Genomic DNA, 25,552 nt, shown 5'->3' with positions numbered 1-25,552 from the left:
TATTGTTATGTGATCTCTTTTCGCAATTCAGTTTTGCACTGCAAAATGAACTCTCCCGGCTGTTTAAGATACAGTATGAACGGTGATTGTTTTAAACCATGTACACATCCTTTATTTCCCCTTGCTTCGGGTTTATCATGTCAGATAAGTGTTGATTTTCTATCTCTTTCTGCGCTATAGAATCAGTCACTAGACTCAACCTAATTATAAGCTCTAAGGTCTCCCAACTCTTCCGCAAGCAAACTTGTTTACTATGGAGTTATTTGCAAGACGTTGTTCATGGATTTATGCCAATAAAAGAAGCTCACAAAAAAGATTTCTTCCTGAGAAAAACAGATGAACTCCTCAGTAAGCCTGACAACAGTTGCCTAACAATTGCGAACAGTTTCTAATGTTTCCGAAAAATAACTTCTTTCCACAATAATCGCATGAGTTTACGAGAAGAAACTGCTTAAAAGGTCAAACAGGTCGGTATGAGTTTAGAATATACATTCCTTCTTACTTCTTAATTTTTTTTCACTCCTGATGAGTCGTTCCTCCTAATTGGAAAGAAATTAGCTGCAGCTAGTTCCGCGTTGTTGTTTACCAGTCTGAGTATCCGGCTGAAGCCGGACTTCAGACTTTCTGTGATTTCAGCTTTGCTCCCCTTCACTGATCAATGGAAGTTCATAGTAGTGACATTTTCTGTAAAATCAGAATTCTCTTTTTCTAGCAACGTTTTCTTCTCTCTTTTTTACTATAAATAAATTCAAAAGATTTCATAGTCTTCTTTTCAACGCGTCAGCTCTACATTTTGAGAATATTCGAACTTTAGCTTCAAACACTTCTTCGGTTGCAATACGTGCAGTGGCCACGAATATGGAACGGTTCTAATTTACCTTTCGCGACATCTGCACAAAGTTATTGCGCACCGATCCGACGCCGTGGGACCCATCACACCCCATTTCAAAGCTATTTGGTGGTGGTGCACCAATTCGACGCCATTGGACCGGTCGCACCCTTTCTATAGGTATCTGGCGCCGCTGGACTCGCCGCACCCTCTTCTATAGGTGTCTGACGCCGTCGCACTCGCATCTGTAGATATCCGGCGCCTCCCTTTCTGAATTTCGTGACATACACACACGTGACAGAATAAGCCCGTTATTATACATCATGATAGACAGTAACTTTTCCAGTTTTTTTTTCTTGCCATCTCTAGGATTACTTTAGAGACAACATACCAATCTGACATGGTGGGGGAATCCGGGGGAAAAGTTAGAGATGGGTTGTAGTTTGCAGGATGCGGGGGTGCTTCCGCTCATCTCTCTCTATTGGCATAAAAAAACGGCATAAAAAACGACGATGAAAGCCGTTTTTTGCGACGATTGCGCACGCGCCGCATCCAAGTGCGAGCGGATGAAGATCAGTGATGTCTCCTCACCACCCTATTCAAGTAAAACTCTTGTATACGCTCCGGTCCTCTCACTGAACCATTCATTAGTTTTACTTGAATAGGCTAGTACGGAGACTTCATCAATCTTCGACCACACGATACGAGAGATGAGTGAAACCACAGTCTACAATCCCATCTATAGCTTTTCCCGTGCCAAATTCCCTCACCCACGTCAGATTCGAGTTATGCTGCCTTTAATCTACTTTGCCCGTGAGAAGAAATTACTCATGTCTCAGTGCTGGGATTAACCAAAGTCCATTGCTATGAGCAGAATTTTGATTCTGATCTTCTAAATTCGCTTATATACCAGTCTAGGTAGAATATACCAGTGTTTATAAATATTCGTCATCTGACTCAACCTAGACTAGTGTAGACCTCCCGACCCAGTATGTTTTATTCTAATTCGTTCAATCATCCTATCCTGCGGCTTCAGGAATGCTCGGTACTTCAATTGGTGGGTTCCGTATTTCGTTGTGTTCTTAACACGAATCTTTAGTGAATGTATGCAGGTTCACGCTCCTTCGCTTGACTTCTTTCATTACAATCTGGTCTTGTGAAACACTAATATAGTTGTAATTTTATGCGAGCGTTTGAAAACTACTTGCTAGGCGTGTATACCATCTGTAAAGCGATGTGAAGCAATAATTCAGGTTTCTTCAATCATAACCAATTCAATTTTGTTTTCTGCATCTAATAAATTTTGGACATCCAAATAACAATCCAAATAAATAAATAAACAATCATAGTTGTTATTTGGATATCCAAAATTTTGAACTAAGTCAAGATTCAGTAGTGGCCGAGTCGCTAGTTCAGATCGGAACACGGCACGGATGGGTGGTGGTTAGCTGCATAGGGCTGAAATGCTTCTGTTGTCAAAGAATAAAGGAGGATACAATTAAGGCCTTCTTCATGTACTTCTGCCCAAATCAAAGCGTCGGTATCCGCTCTCTCCTGCCTCTGTATGAGGCAGATGCACCCTTTCTGTTGCGTGTTGGAAAACGGTCATTTTCCAGAAAAAAAATTCCTGTGAAATCGAAACTGGTGTCAGACAAAGTTTTCTAAATTTTCTGATGCGTTCAATTTGCTGGTACACGAATTAGCATCTTTCAGACAGCAAATCCTTGAGCTACGTCAATGAATTGAATTCTTTTCATCCACTGTAGTGGTCTGAGATATGGACATCACAAGAATGCGTCCGGAAGGAAAGAGAACGGACTTCTTTGATGCAATTTTTTGGGAATGACCACAAAATTAGCGGGAAGTCGACACTGTAAATCATGCGATTGCAATGATGATATACCATCGACCATTGTATCGTTCATGACCACACGATATAACCTATATATCGACCTATTCCAATGTCTGGTTGAGCATCTACTTGGGTCGAAATTACATGAAGCGCGGTACAGTTGCGGTTGCACTCGAGGCGGTGCGGTGTAACGTAGCGATTGGGATCGAGCGGGACGCTTACTAGCAGCACTCGTCAATGTGGTTGGCGGTGGTCCTGCGTCGACCTCTGTAACTGCAAGGAGCTTGATGTGGTCTTGACCGAACTATATTAATGAGCTGCTAAGAATGACTCGATGTTGATAAGTTCGAATGCATGTGAATTTCTAATCGTAATTTCTTGGAGTAGTGATCTTCGGCACAACGTAGTATCCCCAATTTTCTTCAAAGTTCGCCCAAATTTATTATGAAGGATAAGAAAGCGGAGACATAAGCTAAATAATAAGCTAATACATGCTTGCTACGACAAGCGACGCGAAAATCTATTCGACGCGTGCGATATCGCTGTCAACTTGCGAACTTTTGTTGTGATTTGGTGCAAATTAAATTGGCCAGGTGTGAATGAGTTCACACAGCAGCAACAGTGAACAGAGAACATTGAAGATGGTTTTAATGCTAGGTCGTAGGTGCAAATGTGGTGACCACTGTCACCGCCAGCTTACAACTGATATCTTTAAAGAATGAGACAGAATTTAAGTAAAGAGCTAGATCTCAAAAAAGAAGTTATGTTTCACGAACGACAGGTAAACCGCAGCTAGAACACGTTTTCCACGTTGGTGAAAACTTCCGCTGCCCTTAGGGAACTCAAATTCGAACTGCATCGCGGACATAACAGGCAGCGCTTCTACTAAGCACTACATCAGCGCAAACGAGATCGCGATGTGATAAGCAATATGATAAGAACCCTGATACAAACGTGAATTATTGGACACTAATGTTCAGGTAAAAAAGTAGATGCCAATTTCGTTCGCAAAGGCTACCAAGAATTTCTGACTAAAACCAACAAATCGACTATACAACGAGCAGCTCTACAGCCGAAACCGATGAGTAAGGCGCAGAAGAGGGAAGAAATGAGAAAGCGTGGGTGAGTGCTTTGAAGCGGAAAGTTGATGTGAGAATGAAAAAAAACACGAGCAATGCAATATTTTAAGCATTTACGTCGAGGCCGATAATTCCGAAAACGACTATTCATTCATGGAAAAAACAAATACAATGCAACGCCCATACGTCTCTAGACTGAGAGTTTCGTAAGTTCGCTTGTTCGGAGTTGGTCATGTTGAAATGCATGGACTCCCCACCTCGTTTCATCCATGATCCCGGTAAAGGTAGCGTATCGTATCGAAATTGACGAGATACGGAATCCCCAGAGAAACGTGGAGTTCGTATTGCAGATTACGCAGACGAGGGTGACTCCGCTTATATTCGTCGTGAAGACACGGCGTGAAAGACGGTGTTTTTCCTACGAACCCAGTTGCAACGCGTCACCATTGTGCGCGCGCCGTTTTCACGAGAAAGCGGTCGAAAACTAATCAGGTCTTCACACCAGCCTATTCAGGTAAAACCAATGAATAGGCCGCTGAGAGGACCGGAGCGTATGTATCATATGTATGTGAGGTAGAAAGAACGGAATCTTTTCGCGTCGTGTGACACAATCTCCAGTCGGATACCTAGTGGAAATAGCCACTTTGTGAGCGAAGTTCATAGACAATTTTCTTTTTCCTGGCTGCAACTCTTGGCGCTGTCTTGTTTATGTTACACATTGGGGAGTATCAAGCTGAACCACGCTCGTTTCCGTAGCATCTCGAACCCTACATTTTGTCTGGGGTTTCCAGAGACTTTTCTAAGTGACACTCGTGAAATCAGTCTCAACCTCTGCGTACTGATGGAGAGATCTTTACCTCAAAACGTCCCCAGAATGCTATCTTTAAATCGACCTATCTGTCTCAATAGATGCCTCAGTTATAAAGTACGTACATGTTCTTTACAGAAAACTGCGATGGAAGAAAAGTGAGAACAAGTCAGAAATTGATACTGCTAAGGTATTTATGCCCTACTCAGTCACGATGTAGCTTGAGAACAAGTTTCAAAAGGTGTTGTTCTGCGATGTTATGGTGTCGTGGAGCTGCCCGCAAAAAAAGCCTAGTAACTGCGCAACAGAGCCAACTGCTCAGATTTCCATACAAATTTTATCTCCTGACTCCCTAAAACCAAAGAAAAGTACTATCCAAAGCTAAGGTAAAATGAAGTATTTTTTTTAACATCTAGAGAACAAGAAGGAGGAAACGAACAAAGGCGAAAGAAAAACGAAGACGATCCTCAACCGCTAGTGAGGTACGCTTATGCTATATTTCCAATGCAATTATTCAAGCTAAACGCCATCGTGTACAGAAATCACAACGTCAGACAACCTCATCCACTGGACAGCCGTCCCGATTGGAGCGTGAAACTGCTGCTTCAAAAATGGAACCACCCACTGTAATGACAACTACTGAAGAAGCTCCGTTGTCAGTTATGAATGCACCGAATCTGGCTCGTTCGGAGGAAGTGGGTGCTTCTTCTGCAATGCTACCTCCTACTGTCGTAAAACCACCTCAAGAAGTACCTCCGTCCTCAATTAGGAATGCTCCAGAATTACCCTATCCAGGAGGTGCTACCTCTTCTGCAATGTTACCACCTTCCCTCGCAAACGCAACTTTAGAAGAAGGTCCGCCCTCCATAAAAAATTCTTCACAATTACCTCATCCAAAAGGCGAGTCTTCAATCATGCAAACGCCTTCGATGGCAATGGATCCTATAGACCGCGCGCGGTCATCTACAACAGCTTCATTGCTACCTTCTGAAGATGTCACACAGGGAAGTGAACGTGGTGACGTGGGCAACTTAACACAAGGACAACTAACACAAGACAACAATCGGTTATCTCGAAGAAAAAGGAGTAAATTTAGCAGTCGAATACCATCAAATGAAACAGCACTATCAGAAATGGCAGAGGTATCTTCAGAATAGCAATTGGGTGTTGGTAGAGCACTGAGGTATCCGAGAAGCTCAAAATCGACCGATTTCAGAAGATCCTTGCTGATGTCACACAAGACTCAAAGGAGATTGTAAAGGAACCCGAGGCACGAAAACATACCGTCATAGTAAATAATCATAAAATCTTTCTATTTCTAGGGTGTATCTGGCGAAAATGAACAGATCGAAAAGCAACGAAAGAGAACTGAAGAGGTTTGGTGGCAGACCTAAGCATACTTCAGATGTCCATGCTATACAATAACGGGCTTATTCTGTCGCGCGTGCGTGCGTGTGTGTATATGTGTATATGTGTATATGTGTATGTATATGTGTATATGTGTATATGTGTATATGTGTATGTATGTATGTATGTATGTATGTATGTATGTATGTATGTATGTGTGTGTGTCTGTCGAAGTCGAAATTTAACTTGTTGAGACGTATTCGATAAGTGTGCTGGCGCAAAAGCTGTTAAAGGCATCACCCCACGAATCTGAGGTGATGGTGATTTCAGGTGGAGTATTCTTATAAGGGATAGTAGATTATGGAGAGAAGTGTGGTTCCGTCCATTTCTTCCTAATTGCGGTAAAAAACGGCCCGGAAGATGCGGCGCCGCACAAGGCTGGCGCGCTCCAACCGAACTCCTTGTAGAAAATAGTGCGCCAGAACGCCTGAAGCCGTATCTTCCGGGCCATTTTTTACGGCAATTAGGAAGAAATGAACGGAATCACCCTCTTCCCCATAATCTACGACCCCGTTTACGAATACTCCACCGGAAATAAATACCACTCCAGATTCATGGAGTGATGCCTTTAAAATGGGCTGGGACGGATCCAATGGCGTCGAATTAGTGCGCAGGTGCCAATAACCGTTATAATAGCGAGATGTATCTTCAAAATAGCACTTGGGTGTTGATAGAGCACTGAAGTATCCGAGAAGCTCAAAATCTATCGAATTCAGAAGATCCTCGAAGATGTCACGCAAGACTCAAAAGAGATTATAAAGGAACACGAGGCAAGAAAACATACCGCCATAGTAGATAATCATAAAATCTTTCTATTTCTAGGGTACATCTGGTGAAAATGAACAGATCGGACCGCAACCAAAGAGAAGTGAAGAGGTTTGGTAGCAGATCTAGGCACACTTCAGATATTCATGCTATATAATAGCGGGCTAATACTGTCACGTATGTATGTGTGTCGTGTGTGTCCCGAAATTCCAGAGCGTGGTGAGACGTGTCCAACGGCGTCAGATAAGTGTGCTGGCGCCGCAATGCCGTAAAATGGGGTGGGACGGGTCCCATGATTTCGAATTAGTGCGCCGACGACTATAGCCGTTATAATGGCGCGGAACAGGTCCCACGGCGTCGAATTGATGCATCGAAAGGCAATGCTATAAAATGGAGTGGGACGGGTCACATGGCGAGGAATTTGTGTGCGGGGCCAGAAAGCAATGAAGTGGGGTGAGACGGTTCCACACCGCGGCGTTGCAGTAGTACTACGCAATGGCTCCGAGTGAATTTGCTAAGAAGTAAACGAAATGTTGTGATCCATTTTATGGCAATGAAAGCTGCTATGTCGCGTTCCACCCCTACATACTCAACCGCATATCTATTCCCACCGCACGTTTGGCTCACGAGGTTGCCAACATCACTTCTTCAGCGACTGGCAACACGAATGAAACCGGCTGCCTAAATAGTAGGTAACAACGAAACGAAAACGAACGAAAAAAAAACGAACGAAAGAGGCGTCGTTAGAAAAAATACAATTTCAATTTCCAAAATGCATCTACATTTAATTTCTATTGATAAGTGTGAGGAGGCGAGATATGCATAGGAAGAAGTCTGATGTCCGCCGTTAGTCCGACGTTCAGACTGCTTTACCAATAATTTTGTAGGGAGCAAAAAGGGACGGTCCCGAATTCACTGCGCCAAAAAAACCTTCACCGAAATCTAAACCCAAGGTGGAGTTTATATGGAACAAGGCTAGCAAAAGCACTATCTGAATACCTTCAAAAGAACCATGTTTATTTTCAGAAAACTGCGGGTAGTTCTTCAGAAAAGGACCAAAGGGAGCAGTTGAAAATCGATTTTGGTATCAGTACGAACAGCAGGGAGACGGTAAGTGACAAAAGATAAAGCTTTCATGTGGGCAAAAACTTTAAAAAATGCTGAGATATCAACTAACTAAAGGGTTCATTCACAGAAACCTTAGATAAGGGTAAAGGACTTGTGATCTACAGTAGAATTGCGGAATTGTCTTTTGAAATTTCCTGACAGCTATTATGTCGACCACTTATTTTTTAACACGCGCTGACCTTTATAATTTCATAGTTTCTCACTCAAGTATAGATTATCACTCGTCATGCATGTCTACCACAGTGTTTCATCATTCTGGAAAGTCTATAATTCCGTGGGATCTAAGGAGCTAAGATCCCGAGATCCCGAGAACAACACAACAGCGGATTCGAGGATGGAAGCAGTGTCCCATCCTCTCTAATAAGGTTACAATTTTCTGGGGCCATAAGGTGGAGGCTGAGACTGAAGAACAACTCAACAGCAGATTTCAAGCACAGAGGTAGGGAAAGAAGAACTGTTCCCCCCCCTCCCCCCTGTGCTCCAGCTTGTGGCCCCATAAAATTATAACCTTATCAGAAAGATGGGACAGTCTGACAGACACCCATGTTGAGCACATCGGCAGAAGACCATCAATGTTCGATAAATTACAAAATTGTGCAAGGTATGCGAGTGTGAAGAAATAAGTAGAACCCCTAATACAAGCAAATTCATCAGGTATGAAAAAGGTCGATTTTACGGTAAGCCACTCGTCAACCTTTTTTTAACAAAACCATGGTCCTTCCCTAGCAAAGTGTACGCGGCAACCCTGTCGATCTTTTTGAATAACATTGATTTGATGTCCTTGTGCAGTCCAGCTAGTCCTTACCGAACCGCTCGACGAAAAAAAAGTGAAAATTTCTATCTATGTCTGCAACGGGCAGGAATCCTAAAATAATGATCGAGGGTACTTGATCTTTCATTTTCATTTTTTCATTTTAGCGATCTTTATTGAAGCATACGTTGCTGACCTCTAGAATTTGACCTATCAAGCGGACAACAACAAAAACTGACTAAGGCTTCGTTTACTTTGAGCAAACTTTGCTCAAAGTCATACAGATTTTGACGTACAGCCAAAAACCTGAAATTACACATCTTTCGTCGTTGCGAAATTACGATAACACGGTTGAAAGTGTGGTGCCATATTTTGATAGACCATCAAGAAAGCAAATTTTGATCTCCATAGAAGTTCTGGTTCTTTCAAAAGCTAATTGAGAAAACTCGAAAATGGGAGAACAAATTTAGAATTTTTCTCAACCAGCGTTCAAAAAAAAAACTCATGGAAGCTAGAAACAGGGACTCCAGCTCAAATATAAACAAATTCTGTCTTTACAACTGTGCAAAACTCTATGCATGAAATTTACTCTGAGCGTCGTTATCCAGCAACTCGTGAAGCCTACTTTTCAGTAGTTTTATCCCTATCTCTGACTCCTAGCGTGCTTTCTTCGCCTAATTATAGCATCAAAATTGCTTTTTTGTGTCATGCCATGAAAATTCATCGGTATAGCGCTACACCGCTCTCTACCGCGGACAACGAATGCGCTGGGCCTCCTTCAAAATCACTTATTAGACTACTATAGGGTGTACACGAGTCTGATTGCTACTTGCACGTGGTGGCCCTACTTTCACTAAACGCAATCAGGCGTTCGAGTGTACGCATTGGGAGCTATGGCTTGGGAAAAGGTGCTGTCGTCCAGCACATCGCCAAGGTAATAACCCAGGAAGGTCAACTGTCCGAATGCAGCATGGAATCTTTGGCAACAAACATTCGTTTCGTCATGCTGAACTGCCGAAGACTGTCGAGTGAACTCCAACAAACCACTCTGCCTAGGGTTTTACGATATCTCTGCGTGTCATTTGCTGCGCTGCAGGAAACATGCATTACAGATCGGTCATCAGAATCGAAAATTACACCGTGGCGATGCTGATGAGAAGAAGGTAGGTGGCTGTGCGATCATTGTGAGAAGCGACTACAACAACCTAATGGGGAAAATTGGCTCAGTGTCGTCTAGATTGGTCTTTGTAAGACTGTGGGATCGCAGATAACGTAAACTCAAGACGTAAGCGCTCATTCACCTACGAAAACTGTTGAGGACAACAATAAGGACGCCTTCTATGGTAAATTCAATGCGTTGATGTCTAGAATACCCAACCAGCAGGTTGTCGGAATTGGCGCGGACGCGAAGATGGTACTTGAACAACAATCCGATTTGCTAGAAAATGGTATAGATTAGCGGAGCGCTTGTCAGATGTCAGCCGTCTGACAAGCGACCATAAGTGGTCGACTTATGTGAACAAACGGGCCTCATCACCGCTTCCACGTTCAAGAGAAATCATCGACGCGGTCAGCTTACGTGGCAAGGATCCTGACCCTGAAGAACAGCAGAAGCGAAATATGAACTTTCTAGAACTTCACCTTGACTATATCTGACGAACATTCTTCAGAGCAGATATCCGAAAACCTAGGGATGTCGCGTTCGATTCCAACCACTGTCGTTCTTTTCAGCGCTTGAGATACTGTTCCACAAGAGAAACTGAGGCTACTTTTGCTTCTTAACAAAATGTTCTTGATTGACCCCCTCAACAACGAAGTCAAACTGCGAGTCTACCTATCCGCAATTAGCCCCATTATAATGTACGGATTGGAGATTTGGATAGAGTACACAACGGCAATGGTAAGATTAATTGCACGCAAAGGAAGCTGCGTAGACGGCAATTTGGCTACTTTTGGATTAGGGTATGCAACAATGAAGATCTTTGCTCGAAAATCGGTGTGGTGTTCCGGCGAATGACACGAGCAAAGTATAAACATCCGCCCATAACTACCGCCATCGGAAGCAGCTACAGAAAATCGTCTTCGTTTCTTTGGTCATATGATGAGGAGGCTAGCAAATCGCCTCGTTCAACGAGATTTAAGAAGTGTGTCGAGTTCAAGGGGAGACGGCTACGTGGCCAAAAAAGGAAGTTGTAGATTGAGGTAGTAAAAGAAGACTTGAGAACGCTCGACGTGGACAGGCAGTTCAAGTGAGACATAACGTTTCGCAAGATATGGAATAGCGTCGAATGGATTAATCCTGTGCAAGCTCTCGCAGATGGTCGAGAAAGTCTGACAGAGCTATATTCAAGGACGACACTCCTCAGCGAATATGCGGGCAATTGCGCCAGGCGATAATATCAGTCCCCTATTAAAGGCATCACCCCACGAATCTGGGGTGGTGCGGGTTTCAAGTGGGTTATGCCTATACGGAGTCGTAGATTATGGAGAGAAGGGTGAATCCGTCTATTTCTTCCTAATTGCCGTAAAAAACGGCCCGGAAGATACGGCTTCGGGCGCGCTATTTTCTACAAGGAGTTCGACTGGAGCGCGCCAGCCTTGTGCGGTTCCGGACCGTTTTTTTACGGCAATTAGGAAGAAATGGACGGAATCACCCCCCTTTCCTTAATCTACGATCCCGTATACGAATACTCCACCTGAAATCTGTACCACCTCAGATTCGTGGGGTGATGCCTTTAAGTCAATTAAGTCAGACTATTATAACTAAATTTTGCGCCCCTTACTATGAGTTTTTTCAACAGTGGCTATCCTCTCCTCCTTTTCTCTTTGTTCTCTTCATTTCCTTCCCCTTCTCCCACCTTCCCCCTGACCCCCTTACGACCCCCTCCTCATCCCACACCCCAGTTACGATCCTCCCGATGAGGAAATCCACGCGCACGCTTGACTCTGCGCCGAGTCGACAAATTGAGGTCGATAAACTGGTACCAGGCTTTTCTGAGAGGATAAAAATACTGATCTGCCATGGGCTCGCCCCCGCAAGTGATCGAAAAACTGCAGACACATTCAAAAACCTCAAACGAGCATTAAGCGCATTACAATAGGGTTTGATCAACACAGTGCACACTATTCTTTTTCCTTTATACTTTACCTCTCTTTTCAGGATTGTAGTTTTCCACAAGAAATGGTGAGTCCGCAGTTGAATGCCGTTAATGTAATCCCTAGTAGAAGATCTTTCTCTCAATCATTTTTTTCCAGAGAATTCCAGAGAATGAAATGTGTTTCTTCTACATAAAGTTTTGTAGCGTTCAAGCATTTCGCTTGCATTCATCTCTTTTCTGAGCGGCTCGCTTCCTTAAACAATCTGATCGCTCTGATTTGATCTATGGTGCAAAACGACATAAGTGGATGCGTTCGAAGTGACACGGTTTTTAGTCGCTCGCAAGTTACTGCGATTGAATCATTGGAGAGAAGCTACTATACATTGAACATAGAAAAACAGAGGGTGAGCGACGGTGAGGCACCGTCGGTTCGCTCTTAACTTGTGATAAAATTGAAGTTTCAGAACAACATTTTCATTAGATATACCACTAGATTCCTCTCTCTATCCAAAAAACCAGCACATCGTTGACGCCAAATATTCGCCAAAAAAAAAGCAATAATTAGAACTCAACATAAAAAGGAAGTTATAGGTGATAAGTCCTCGTGGACTGAAACTTTCACACTTCATCACAGCATCAAAAAATTGTTTAAAGCAACCTTGAAATAACTGACTTATTGTTTTTTTTTTCACTCAGTTGTGCGATTTCGATAGTTGTGTAAAATTGTAGTTTGCCTTTTCTTCGAACCTACAATGCAAGAAAAGAAGTCAAAACAGCCAATAAAATTGCAATTGAGCACAACCATATTTGAATTTTTCGGAATTTTCACCATATGTGAACAGACGGACTTCCATCGAACACTAGAGCAACGCTAACCTCAAAAATCCCCCTTTTCGTCCTTTTGCTTCCATTTCTTCTTTGATTTGCATCCTCGTTAGTCTCCAGGACAGAGTTCAAATTGAAGAAACCCAAGGGGAACTCTTAAAAAACATAGTGTGCTTCAGTTTGTAGAGCTGGCTTTCCTTTGGATGGATATTCTTGCTCTTTCACAGCATCGTCTTTTCATAACATTCCGTAGCAAAGAAGTACTTGATACATTCGGCTAGAGTTTTGTGTAACTATTCTAAAACCATACTCCTTAATTTAAAAAATGCTGAGTTTCCCACAGCATTTGGAGTTAAATGATATCGTTTTCAAAATGATTAGGTATTCTTTATTTTGTGTGTGCTCCGCGCGCCGGCTACTCACGCACGTCAGTCGGAAAGGCCTACTGCACCATACCGTAATCACTGATGTAGCGTTTGAAAGACAAAATTTATGTAGAAGTCGTGTTTTTTTTTTGTTCAGAAAAACTTATGAATTGATATTTTGCAAATATTGCGAAATCAGGACAAAGATTAGGAATAACCGAATTCCAGTGAAGATGAAGTGATGAATGTTGTTATTTAATATGACCACTCCAGGTAATGCGATGAGATTTGAACCGTCTTGTCTTTCGTGTTGTACCTCCAGTTCCAGCAATGTTTACCACTTTTTAAAATCATTTCTTGATGCTACTATTTGATGTGCACTAACATAATCGATGGTGAAACTCATTGCAGGCATCAGCCTCTGCCCTCAGCACCCCATCAGACGATCTTAGAAGTACCAGAGACGACGTATTCTCCGCACTTGAAGAGGTAGAAGATTACCATCTCCGATCTTTGCTATTCTTATGCTAACTTTTTGAGAACTTTAATATCTCTGTTTCTCTGAAAAAAAAAATCATCTAAAAAAAAACAACTGAGTATAGCTGACACTGCCCTAAAAATACTCTTTGGACAGGACGTAGACCTCACGAAATGTTTGGGTGACTTCGACACAGAGAGCGTCGAGGGAGTTGGTGCCAGTGATGTGAGCTCGACTTACTCCACCATTTTCAAAAGAATGAGCATAAAAAGATCATTTTATAACAGCAAAGCAATTTCTCTTCTAGAAAAAAACATTGGAAGCAGCAAAGAAGATCCTCCGTATCTCACACAAAGAAAAGGTGAATCAAGCGTTGCTCATGTTTACAAGAACGTAGGCAAAATCCAATACATTTCTGTACTGGGAAGCTCCAGGTGTTACTGCATATAACTCATCACTAAAATCTAGCGAGTCCACAAACACCAAAATTTGGTTTAGACAAAAAGAAAAGATTTCAGGCAATCGAAAAAACCCTCACAAAGGAAGAGAACGAGATTATATCAAAGTTCTTCTCCGGAAAAATACCTTACGACCAAACTGTAGGAAAATTCAAAAATTTTTCACTCCATGGGTGAGAACAATTCTGGATCCGTATTTGTTTCATTAAGGTACTGAATGTGCTAGACCGCGTATTGGATAAGACTATTGACTACCTTCAAACTCATGGTACCACTTTAGATCCAGAAACGAAACGACTTGTTGAAAAAAGAAAAAAGGTCTGTTATGTACGCCAAATTTCCACATTTTACACTCACACTACTACAAACGCCAATATGCGAAATTCTTGTGGGGTACACATGTTCCATGTTCGATCATCCATCCATGAGTACTACACATTGATATAATAATAATAAAGGATAAAGGATAAAGCTTCTGGCGTTAATCAATCCGCTTGGGATGCGCCCCCACGTTCACTTCAATTCAGAATCGTTTGAGGTTTACGAACGTGTAACTGGCCTATACAATGACAGTGGCTAGCCGATGTGTCAAGTCAGTGATTTATCCTCCCAGACAAGTCCGGTACCAATTTATCGACGCCGGAGTGATGAAAGGCTTGGTGAGCACTAAGGCGGATTCGAACCTCCGATCGATCGCTCAGGAAGCGGGACTTCTAACCTCTACACTACACCCGCCCCATAAAAATAATAATGCTTGAAAAAAATAAAATTACTAGATTAATTTGCTATACAATAGTGTATTCATTTCTAATCATTATACTCAACCAAGTGAGTCTGCCACATAAATGTTAGCTGTTTTAGCTTAAAGCGGCAATGCTCGAAACTATGCTTACAACGCCCAAGTTCATACCTAGCACCTGGGTTCAGCACTATGATAGTATGTGGATCATTTCTTATTAAAGTTTTTTCTTAATCCGACGTCGAGCTCAAATATGTGCTCAAATCGTGAGAAACTTCGCCGTTGGCAGTGAACGGTGTTCTAGGGGAAATCATTAAGCCATTAGTTATGAAGTTTTCCTATACAGTTTCCTCGGAGGTTTGTTTCAAAAAAAAGGAACGCAAGCTTATGGTACCAATTTTTGTCGAGAAATGAGGCGACTTGGAAAAAACCTCTTTTATGCGTGCCACGTCTTCGTCTCGTCAGCGCTCCGTTCGTTGTCAAAGTCAATAAAACCCACATTTCAAGAATAGACTTGTTATTTTCAATTTAGAAGATTAAAAAAAATCAATTTGTCCACTTATAAATCTTTCAGGGCTTCATAAACAGGCGATGCAAGAAACGACGGGCATCAACTGGGCCAAGGTGCTACTATTCTATCCACGCCAACGATCGTTTGATGATGGAGAAGCTGATATTTGTGAGTGTTACTGTACGGACGGTAATTCTTCGCCGGGGAACGAAAAATAAAAGAGAATCCGTGTTTTTTCTTTCTTTAGAAAGAAGTAACAAAAGTTACCTCCTGAAAAATTTGAAGATCAAAATTCTTTCAATTCTTTTTTCTCAACATTTAAAAAATCTCTTTTCTAATTCATATGATTTATTCTGTGGATTTGTTTTAAATATAATTGTGTCAATGTTGCAAGAGCAGCAGATGAAGGATCGCCTCGCTGAGGGGTGAGATGCCGGGCGGACCCTTCATTACTATGGCGTCCTCAAAACCAACTCCAAATCATCATCTGAAGAGATTTCTAGACGAGAACCAAGTTTCTCAACTGAGGCATGAAGCATGACTCGCTGACAACTACTCGAAAATCCGAGCAAGCAATGAAAAGAGCGAAGAACTTTTACTCAACTCTGAATGTGCCACTTCCGCCGATTTCTGAAAATCTTAGAACTCTCTAATATAGGTATGAAGGGGGTACCAAAATGTTTACGACAGCGCTTATTCTACGAATATTCAACTTTAAATATACTTTAGGTTTTATTTAATTTTAAATACTTTAAATTTACGTTTCTCGCATTTTGTTTGCACCAAATGTAATGCATCCTCAAGGAGCAATTATCTCAGAGTCTGATGTATTAATTTCGGTTGTTGCCGCTGGTAATTTAGAAAATAGGTGTTTTCATAAGAGTTTTTCAGGGCTCTAAAAAAAGGTAGATATACAGATCCACAGTACAGTATAAGTCGATTGATGTTTACATGTAATCATATAGAGCAATATGAATCAAGTTTTAGAGAAAAAAGCGGGTCCGCATTTTTTTTTTGTTTTCTGGCGAAGAATTACTGTGGCTACGGTAAAAGCTAATAGCAATTAGTGTGAATTTTGTATCCAAGTAAATATTGATTGCTGTTTGAAGTATGCTCCTCAAATGGAATATTTCAGTCGGAAACTTTACAAGGAATCGTAACAGGCATTGGATTATAGGTTGCATACTAGGTCCGAATGATTCGAAATCGTTTGAAGAAACAGAAAGAGAAAAACAATCAAAGGTCGGCGATAGCTGTAATTGGCTTCTATTTTATCCTTCTCACATAAACTCATACACAGAAGGATTAAGATGACTACCTAGATACAAAAACGTACGTAACCTCGTACTGAAAGTGACCATTAAGGATATGATTATGCAAACCGAGAAAATCAAGTAAGACGTTATTGAACTGATGCAGACAAACTAACGTCACCCTCTGAACCCATAATACTGGTGAAGAACTGTCTTTATTAATATGCGAAAGTAGAAGAGTTGATGTTCTCGTCAACCAAAGTGGCAATAAACATCGATTCTTTCCAACAACTGGCGGCTCGAATCGGACGTTTATGGACAAGAACATGAAGTCCTAGTAGAACCATTAACCATTGGGATATTTTCGATTCAGTTGCCGAGTTTTAGGAAAACGCCACAATGGACAAGGTCGACCAAAAAAATGACTGGCTTGTGGAACATTTTTACGACTGTAAAACATGATGCAGAGAGATGTCCATGAGCTTTAAAGCCACCATGATCTCCCTTCGGGAACTCTGGAACTAATACGTCAGCGTGGAGTCACACTGACTGTAGGCGACCAAGCACTCACATCGAAGCAAGCGAGGGTTTTCAAAAAAAGCGACATATTTCTCCACGATGTCATGACGAGCTTCCCTCAATGATCTGATGAATGATCTTCACTAAATCAAATCTGACCTTCCGAGGAAGTACCGCTTGTCCTCATTATCACTTCGGCAAGGCATGTTAACCGTTGGAATGCAAGATTGACTAATAGAACACCAAGGAGACCGTGTGCGAAGAAAAAGAATATTACGTGAAGAAGAGCCAGGCGACGGAGCAAAGTTCAGCAGCACATTGCAAACGACATGGAGAAAACTCCAACGGGGTGACGCACAACAAAACTCCCGACTCATTTTCGACTTCACTTCAATGTCGAGGTTCATAAACGATAGCCTGAGCGATAAATTGCTTAAAGGCATCACCCACGAATCTGAGGTGGTGCAGATTTCAGGTGGAGTATTCGTATACGGGATGGGAGACTATGGAGAGGGGGTGATTCCGTCCATTTCTTCCTAATTGCCGTAAAAAACGGCCCTGAAGATACGGCTTCAGGCGTACTGGCGCACTATTTTCTACAGGGAGTTCTACTGGAGCGCGCCAGCCTTGTGCCGAAGCCGCATCTTCCGGGCCGTTTTTTACGGCAATTAGGAAAAAATGGACGGAATCACCCCCCTCTCCATAGTCTCCCATCCCGTATACGAATACTCCACCTGAAATCTGCACCACTTCAGATTCGTGGAGTGATGCCTTTAAGAGGATCAGCCGATGCATACAATCATTTTTTCTTCCAAGACAAGTTTTGCACCAACTTATTGATTTCCGACCTCCAAGAGGTTCAGGGTTTGATTGCTGTGGTGAGGTTTCGAGTCATGGACTGTGGACTTGTTACAGAACCTCTCTCGGCTGACTAAACCTGTTCACTAGCTAGTAACACTTCGTTTTCAACAATAAACATCAACCGGGCAGAAGGAAGCTTGTTCGATAGAACGCATAGAGAGATCTCTTAACCTAAACATAGAAGAGGCGAATTTCACGAAGAACGATCGATTGTAATACCTTATTCACGCTCAATGAAACGACCTGAGTTTTCCAGCTTTCCCCGAGTGAAGAATCGAACTTCTACCCCACGTTATCGATCGAACATCAGAGGCGTTGCCGCATTTGCAAAGGAAAGGTGGATAAAGTGAACTGATTTGTGTGCTTCAACGACAACAGCTGGATCATATCCGTTAGCAATAGGTCAAATTTAGCAAATTTATGTAGACTACAGGCCGATCCAATAGAGATAGAGGTGATGAAGATATATCCATAGATACTCAGACTTTCAATGCCACAGAACTTTTAGTCAAAAGGCCTGACATTCATTTCCTTTCTTCTCAACTTCAAATCTCTGACTGCCAAGAGAGTTTATACGTGCGTCAGCTGGAAGTGCGGGTATTTTCCGGATCTAAAAAAACTCGTACTCCTGTATTTCGAGAGGCAAGTTTCATACGCGACTCATACATGACTCATACGTGACTTCAAATCGATCCAAGTCTTCGAAAATGTCTCCGTAAAAAAGATTACGACCCGAGTTTTCCTTTCCTTGTATTTATGCTTCACCTCGGAAACCAGAAAGACTCATATTCATGTTTTTCTGCATCTTCTACTTTATATCTCATTCTCTAGTAATTATCATTCTTACCTAATTTTTGCAAAAAAAAAAACTTTAAATAAAGCGCAACGAGATGATCATGTTGGTTTGCAAATGTTAAATTTCACGGCACTTCAGAGTCTTTTCATGGACACATCAATAATGGAACATGCAAAAAATGACGGACCACTAACCAGTGCGGGGACATCAACGGGCAGCCCTTCATCAAGAAGAAACGAACTCATTTCTTTGAAAACAACGTAATCTCCACTTATCGCACCTAAAGTTTAATCATGTGTCGTTATTCTTTAACTGTTGTTTCGTATGTACTCTGAAAAGCATAGAATAGTAACAACCGTTATTTTACATGCATATTTCATGGATAAAATTCTGTTGTGTTTGAAGCGTTTCTATGAACTGTTCAAATGCTGCACAGCATTTACTTGAACGTAGCATATCACGTGGTGAGCGAACTCGCGGAGAAAGCTGGAGATGGGGTTGTAGATTGAATGTGGGGTGGTTCCCTTCATCTCTCCTTACTCGTCATAAAAAAATGGTGTGTGAACCGCTTTATTTCCTACGAGTTACGTTAGAACGTGCCTCTATGTTCACATTCCGGTCCCTTCGGCAGCCTATTCACCAGTTTTACTTCGATTATCTGGTGAGGAGAGCTCACTAATCTTCGACCGCTCGCAAGTGAACGCGGTGCGTGCAAAAGGGTGGCGCGTTTCAACTAATTTCGTAGGAAAAACCGTCTTCCACGCTGTTTATTACGACGAGGATCAGAGGAGCCACAGTTTCTCGGTTTCCGTACTCTACCACAATAACTCTACACATTCCTTTGGGATTACAATCCGAGCGATCCAGGATCAGTGATGTCTAATCGATAGCCTATTCAAGTCAAACCAATGGATAGGCTGCTGATGGGACCGTAACGAGTGACGAATGAATAATATGAATGAAGTGAATAGACGAGTGTTCTAACGTACGCCGTAGTAAATTAAGCGGTTCTCATGCCGTTTTTATGAAGATCATGGGTAGCTGTGCGGAACTATCCCGGATCCCGCAATCTACAATCCTATCCTTTAGCTATGCCAACTTTCTCACCACGTCAAGTTCGTACTATTCCGCTCTCCCCCAAGAACTACTTACCATGGATTTACCAACACTCTACTTGCATGGATTTGTGGAGATATACAGCAGGAAATCAAATACGTTATAGGAGCGGAAGAAACCTGAAATGGACGACCAATACAGATTAAGCTTTAACATTTATCAGGATATTATTAGCATAATATCATACAGCGAATATTGTCTACAGAGAAGACTGGTTCCGAGGGTGTGAGGAGCATCTCACTGCTTGCGCACTTCTTCCGTTACTTGACGCTGCTCCGACTGCCGTTTTATGCGCCGTGTCGATTCCTCCCTGTAATCAGCAGCTTTCATCTCCGAGTATGCCGCTCGTGCTTTGAGCACTACTGATCGTTTACTATGCTAGCTCAACTCTTACAGATACTCAATTCAGAATCCACTATTGGACACTTCGTTGTCGGAAGTGTGCGGACGAATCCACAGTTAAAGGCGTTTGCGTGACGCGACAATCGCTAGGCCAAAGTTTTGAGTTCGAGTGTAATCAGCCAAAAAGTTTGGCTGCATGGCGTTCCCTTGCCAGTCGCCATAGAAGACTGCTAAGTGCAGAGCTGCCACCAAAGCTATGTATACTCTGATTACTCTCAACGTTGCCCTCCAACGCCATATTAACGACGTGTGACGAGTAGGAATTGGAAGGAAACGCGGTACTTTAAGAAAGAGAAAGAAAATTCCTGGAGATGCAAGGATCAGAAATTTCAGCTGAAAGCTTGAACCCATTAAAGGCAGCGTATCACGAAACTGACGCAACAGGAAAATACAGAGTTCGGGTGTAAATCACGAAAATGAGCACCACTACATTTGCCTTAATCACCCTGAAAAACAACGTGGGAACCGCCTGAGTTCCCACGAGGTACGTTATAAGGAGTTCCCTTTTACACGCTCCGACCTCCTCAGCAGTCTATTCGTTGGTTTCACCTGAATGGGCTGGAGAGGAGACCTCATTGATCTTAAGCTGCTCTCTCATAGACACCGCGAGTGCACGTAGGTGGAGGGTTTTCACTTACCTCGCATGAACAATCTCAGTTTTCCACACCGCTTTCCAGGACGATTACGAGGAATCGAGCTGGCTCGCCTCATACTCGTGATCTACACCCAAGCTCCTATATTTCCCCCAGGTTTCCAACGTCAGTTATGTAAGGTGTGATAAGGTAAGCAGATCCTAGATAAGTTCTGAAGCAATGTATTTTATTTAAGTAGATCGTACCTATATATCGTAGATCTTTCAATTATAAAACATTTTCCTGCGAATTTAACATAAACATTCTCTTTTTGATTCACACAGGAGTTATTTCTCAGTTGCCCGTCCAAAATGCTTGACTAAGATTCATCTACACAGCTATCTTCATTTACAGAGTATGCTCAAATTTCCCAAACAGCTTTCCCACTTATTTTCGACCTAAGACAGTAAGAATGCTAACAGAAGGAAATGGCTTTCATTATGCTCGTTTCTTCTGAATTTCTTGACTTTTTTTTCCGGGCTCGCACCCTTAGCGCTTAGCTCTCAACTTGATCATGGCGGTTGTCGGGATGAGATGAGAAACACCTGCCCTCAAAAAATCAACAACATTAAGCGAGGTTGAGAACAAGTTTTAGACACATGAAAACACGGACAAATTATTCGCGAACAAATCGCGATCCCGCCAGAATCCATCCCACTCTAGCCTTCTTTAGCATTGACGGTTTAGGTCTTTCAGTTTTCCGCTGATTTTTCCCCATTGTGATCTTCTTTCCTATTTACATCCAACTAAATCAAATCACGATTAATGCGTAGTAGGGAGATTGTCGCATGAATCCTCCCTTTTAGAAATCGTTGTTTTTCCCATTCTGAAGGAGCTTCCACCTACATGGAGACAAAACCTGTAATCGTCATTCTCTCTGTTAAAAAGTAAAATTACATAATGATGTTCTTCGTCCAGTTCTCAGTTTTTGAATCCATTTGGACTCCCGCAAGGGACCCTAGACAGCCTATTGTTGTTGCTATTAAATGTGTTTAAATTGTTGCATAATGTAAATGCAGTATTTTATAAACATATCGACCTTACTCTTTAACTCTCTAGTGTATAGACCTCTCCTTTTCCGTTTGCAGCTCCCACCCACTGTTGGGAACATCCCATGGTACGCTTGACCCTGGAGAACGGAGAAAGATGAACGCAATGAGACAAAGAAGACGCAGATCAAAGTTCGACCGCATTCTGCACTAGGGAACAAGCGCACCGTCTCCATAAGACACTGATCTAGGTCTGTTTAGGACGACTATCAAGATCAACTTCAATCCTCGTCATAGATCAGCTCAAATGAGGTATAGCGCAGTAGGCAAGAGGTCCCCGGCAGCAACTGCACGACCGATGTTTCGAAATCCCAAATAAAAACACTGACTTGGCTTCAGCAAATTCATTGTGTAGTCCTAGAAGTGTTCATAAACCTCAATGATGCCGAATTATAGTCAACTGCTTTGCCGCGTCCTAAGTGGATGGTTGCGCCAAAAAAATTTGTAATTTAGTTTTCATGGAGGCAGGAGTCTGGAAAGTTGTGCCAACTGTAGGCAACATCTCAGCGCGTTTTGGGAACCGACAAGGCTCCCTGAAATCAGCAACAGTCGGCTAGAAGGCTAGCTTCCTTAAAGGTATAAGCGACAATTAAAGGAGGACATCCATGCTAATGAAATTATATCCGCGAGAGAAGATAACGCATTGCAAAGGTATGGAGAACATGTCTCCTTCAAACATAAAGGAAGCGGAACTAGCCGAACGGGAATGAGTTTTCATAGGCACCTACAATTACCGCAAAAAAGCAAAAATATTCTCATGAAAAAGGCAATGAAGCATAACCGCTTTTCATTCTGTCATCAAGATGTACAGTGCGATGATTTCCCGCGAATCTGGTACCTTCGGCCATTTTGGTCGGGTCCTGAACCTGAAGCTGGATGCAGTTCCGTAAGCGGCTGCTCTCAAAATGGTATAAAACAGCGTAGCGGTTAGGATTGAGGTGGTACTCTAGCTAGCATCACTCATTCCTGTGATGATCCCGCGTCGTTGTTACCCGCTAAGTTCACCGCGCCGCTTCGAGCGCAGCTACCAGCAATGATTCGCAACTACGTTAAATCATTACCATTACCAATTGCTCAAACATCAGGAAAACTCAACGATGTTATGCTACCGCATCCAGCCCGACAGATCCTACAACCCACAAAACCAAAACAATATCACTTCGTAATTCAACGCGTTTTTGCGGTAGGGAACTTGGACCAACAATGATTCGCAACTACGTTAAATCATTAATTACTGTAATATCGGTAACCAACATGTTATGCGCGATGGAAACAAATAGAAAAAAGTGGATAGTAGGGCTGACCATAATCCGACTGGTGATTGTATACGATGCCAAGGAGTCAAATCTTCCTCTTATAAGTACTCGTTTCCATAGTTCAAATTTGGGTGATTAAAGGCGGCATACTAGGAATCTGACGTGGTGAGGGGATCCGCGGAGAAAACTAGATATGGGGTTGTAGCATGCGAGATCAGAGGTGGTTCCGTTCGTCCCTGCTTGATCGTCGTAAGAAACTGAGTACGACCCACTTTGGTTATTACGAGGTACGTTGGAACGCTCCTTTATGCGCACGTTCCGGTCCCCTTAGCAATCTTATCATTGGTTTTACTTGAATAGGCTGGTGAGTAGACATCGCTGTTCTTCGACAGATCGCACGTGGATGCGACGCAAAGGTGGTGCATTGCAATTGAAATCGTCTTTTAAAAAAACATCGTCTTCCACGCCGTTTCTTATTACAATCAGGGAGAGATTAGCGAAATTACCCCTGATCCCGCAATCTACAACCCTAACTCTAGATTTTCTCGCGGATTCTTTCACGTCAGATTCGTGGTATGCTGCCTTCAAACACGGGCCGGTTGTAGCGAAGTGATAAGAGGTTTCGTTGCGGCCGCGCGGTTAATGTCTCTAAACCGCCTCAGGGTAACGAAAACCATTTGAGAATAAAAGCACTGACTTGATACATAGACAGCCTTACGCAATGTACAGGCCGCAAACACGTTCATACAATTTTGGAAGGACTGAGTTACACCAACTTTTTGTTCTTTATTTAAGAGCAAATGAATTCACGTAATCTTGACTCTGAATTTGAGGAATTTTCATTCGCTTACTCGATCCCTCTCCACTAAGACCAGACGTACCACAAGAAATTGAATCTTATATGTTTCTTCTGAAATCGCAATATTTATGCAACAAGTAATCCTTGAGAGACTGAGTTTTGGGCAAGACAAATAGATAGTGAGGTAATGGTCAGGGCTGAGGTTTGTCATCTATGCATACACATACACTGTTTGTCGCAAATGTACCTTTATCAGGTTCTGACTGAACACAAACTACACCGCGCATGATATGATAGCATCGTCTCACACATTTCACTGGTTCCAAGTCGGTCTTCCTTTGAGAATTTTTCAAAATGAAATACAAACTAAAATTCAGCAATTCGAGACACTTACTCCCGTTATGACTAGTTTGTTGAAGAATGGTAATGTTATCCAAAAAATTCGGGTTTCAATCGATTCCGATTTTCAAGAATACGCATCTGAAAACAAAGTTTTTTTCAAAGACGCCTGTGCGTTCGTGAAAAGTAGTCACGCCTATCGTTTGTCAACTCTTTTTCAAAACTGACCCTTCCTTATCTTATCTGAGGTTTGTTGATGTGTATTCTCAAAGTAGTGGGTACATTGGAAGCAGGATGAAATTATAGACCTAATCAGTTTTGTACGTCCCTATGCTTATATTTCAACATCTTTCCCCTTTGTTTTTCGAAATTTGACATTTGAAATCAACTGCTACCTTTCTTTACGAAAATTTCGAACACTATTTAGCTGTGAGAAAATCCTAACAACATTAGATCTCTTTCCAAGGTTAAATTTGAGAGTAGATTAGAACAGCACCAATTTGGTTTCTTCTACCAAACTCTCATGGTAATATATGTTTGAAACGGCACGTAACACAAGAAGTTCTTTTATCTTCTAAATCTTCCATAAGTAATGTGAACATTCAACTGTACCAGTTGAGGATTGCGTACCGCCCTGGGCAGCACTGTATTTTGCATAAGAAAGTTCTTACCAAGGAAAAAACCCAAACTACGCGTGCTATTTCAGATGTTTCTGGTAGTTTGAACAATTAATTTTATCGACTACTGACCTGGTCATGAACAGTATTCTCTATAACATCGTCCAAAGGAGTTGTTTACAATGCTAATAACAATCGAGCACAGCACTCATCTTGTGCGATTCTTCTTTTTAGTAGCACACTGTAACTATTGTATCGTGCACAATGGTAGCTTACTGTCAGTTAGGCTTACTAGGCAGACCCCCACACAAGCTGTAGCACCTATTTCTACCTGATGTGCACCTATCTGCCTTGTCCAACATTCCCTGGCAACGCAATTTTATGTACAGGTGTACAAAAAAAAAGACAACTATAGCACAAAGCGCATTAGCACGAGATCTACACTCGTAATTAGATTCTTAACAACTCCTAACAACGATAGATAACATTCGGAGAGACCACCGCATTACAGCGCCTTTGAATGCACAGAGACTAACCGAACAGAAATACCGTTCCTGGGCCGAACGGAAATCATATTTATGACTAGCTTCTCAGAAACTTCCAGTTTTAACTTCTAACTTTTTTAACTTCTAACTTTTAACTTCCAGTTTTTAAAAATGAACTTTTGCGATACATAAAATAAGAGATAAAATAAGAGGCTATTTAACTCTTTTCATGAGACGGAAGGGTCATTTTCCAATTTATAAGACTACTAAGGAGCATTTAATATTTCAAAAAATTGTTTTGCACAGGAATTCTCATCCCCATGAATATTTTGCGC

At 42.1% G+C, this 25,552-nt stretch overlaps 1 protein-coding gene across 2 annotated transcripts; it reads left to right on the top strand.

Annotated features, from left to right (window-relative positions):
• Positions 1 to 1,867: 1,867 nt before the first annotated feature.
• Positions 1,868 to 18,786, top strand: RB195_004878 (uncharacterized protein; the record flags this gene model as incomplete). Of its 2 annotated transcripts, none has more annotated exons than XM_064177080.1 (22): positions 1,868 to 1,886; positions 3,662 to 3,803; positions 3,871 to 3,966; positions 4,707 to 4,758; positions 4,985 to 5,050; positions 5,108 to 5,710; positions 5,785 to 5,838; positions 5,891 to 5,944; positions 6,692 to 6,745; positions 6,798 to 6,851; positions 7,628 to 7,693; positions 7,767 to 7,850; positions 11,780 to 11,803; positions 13,319 to 13,396; positions 13,542 to 13,610; positions 13,693 to 13,746; positions 13,904 to 13,984; positions 14,054 to 14,161; positions 14,705 to 14,780; positions 15,157 to 15,261; positions 16,271 to 16,335; positions 18,661 to 18,786. In XM_064177080.1, the coding sequence occupies 22 exons, from the start codon at positions 1,868 to 1,870 to the stop codon at positions 18,784 to 18,786; spliced, it is 2,130 nt and encodes a 709-aa protein (XP_064034205.1). The 2 variants fall into 2 exon arrangements, with proteins under 2 accessions (XP_064034205.1, XP_064034206.1); XM_064177081.1 differs by having other exon boundaries at positions 16,229 to 16,335.
• Positions 18,787 to 25,552: the final 6,766 nt, after the last annotated feature.

Source organism: Necator americanus, chromosome I, assembly GCF_031761385.1.
Source record: "Necator americanus strain Aroian chromosome I, whole genome shotgun sequence".
NCBI lineage: Eukaryota > Metazoa > Nematoda > Chromadorea > Rhabditida > Ancylostomatidae > Necator > Necator americanus.
This window is presented reverse-complemented; position numbering and strand designations above follow the sequence as displayed.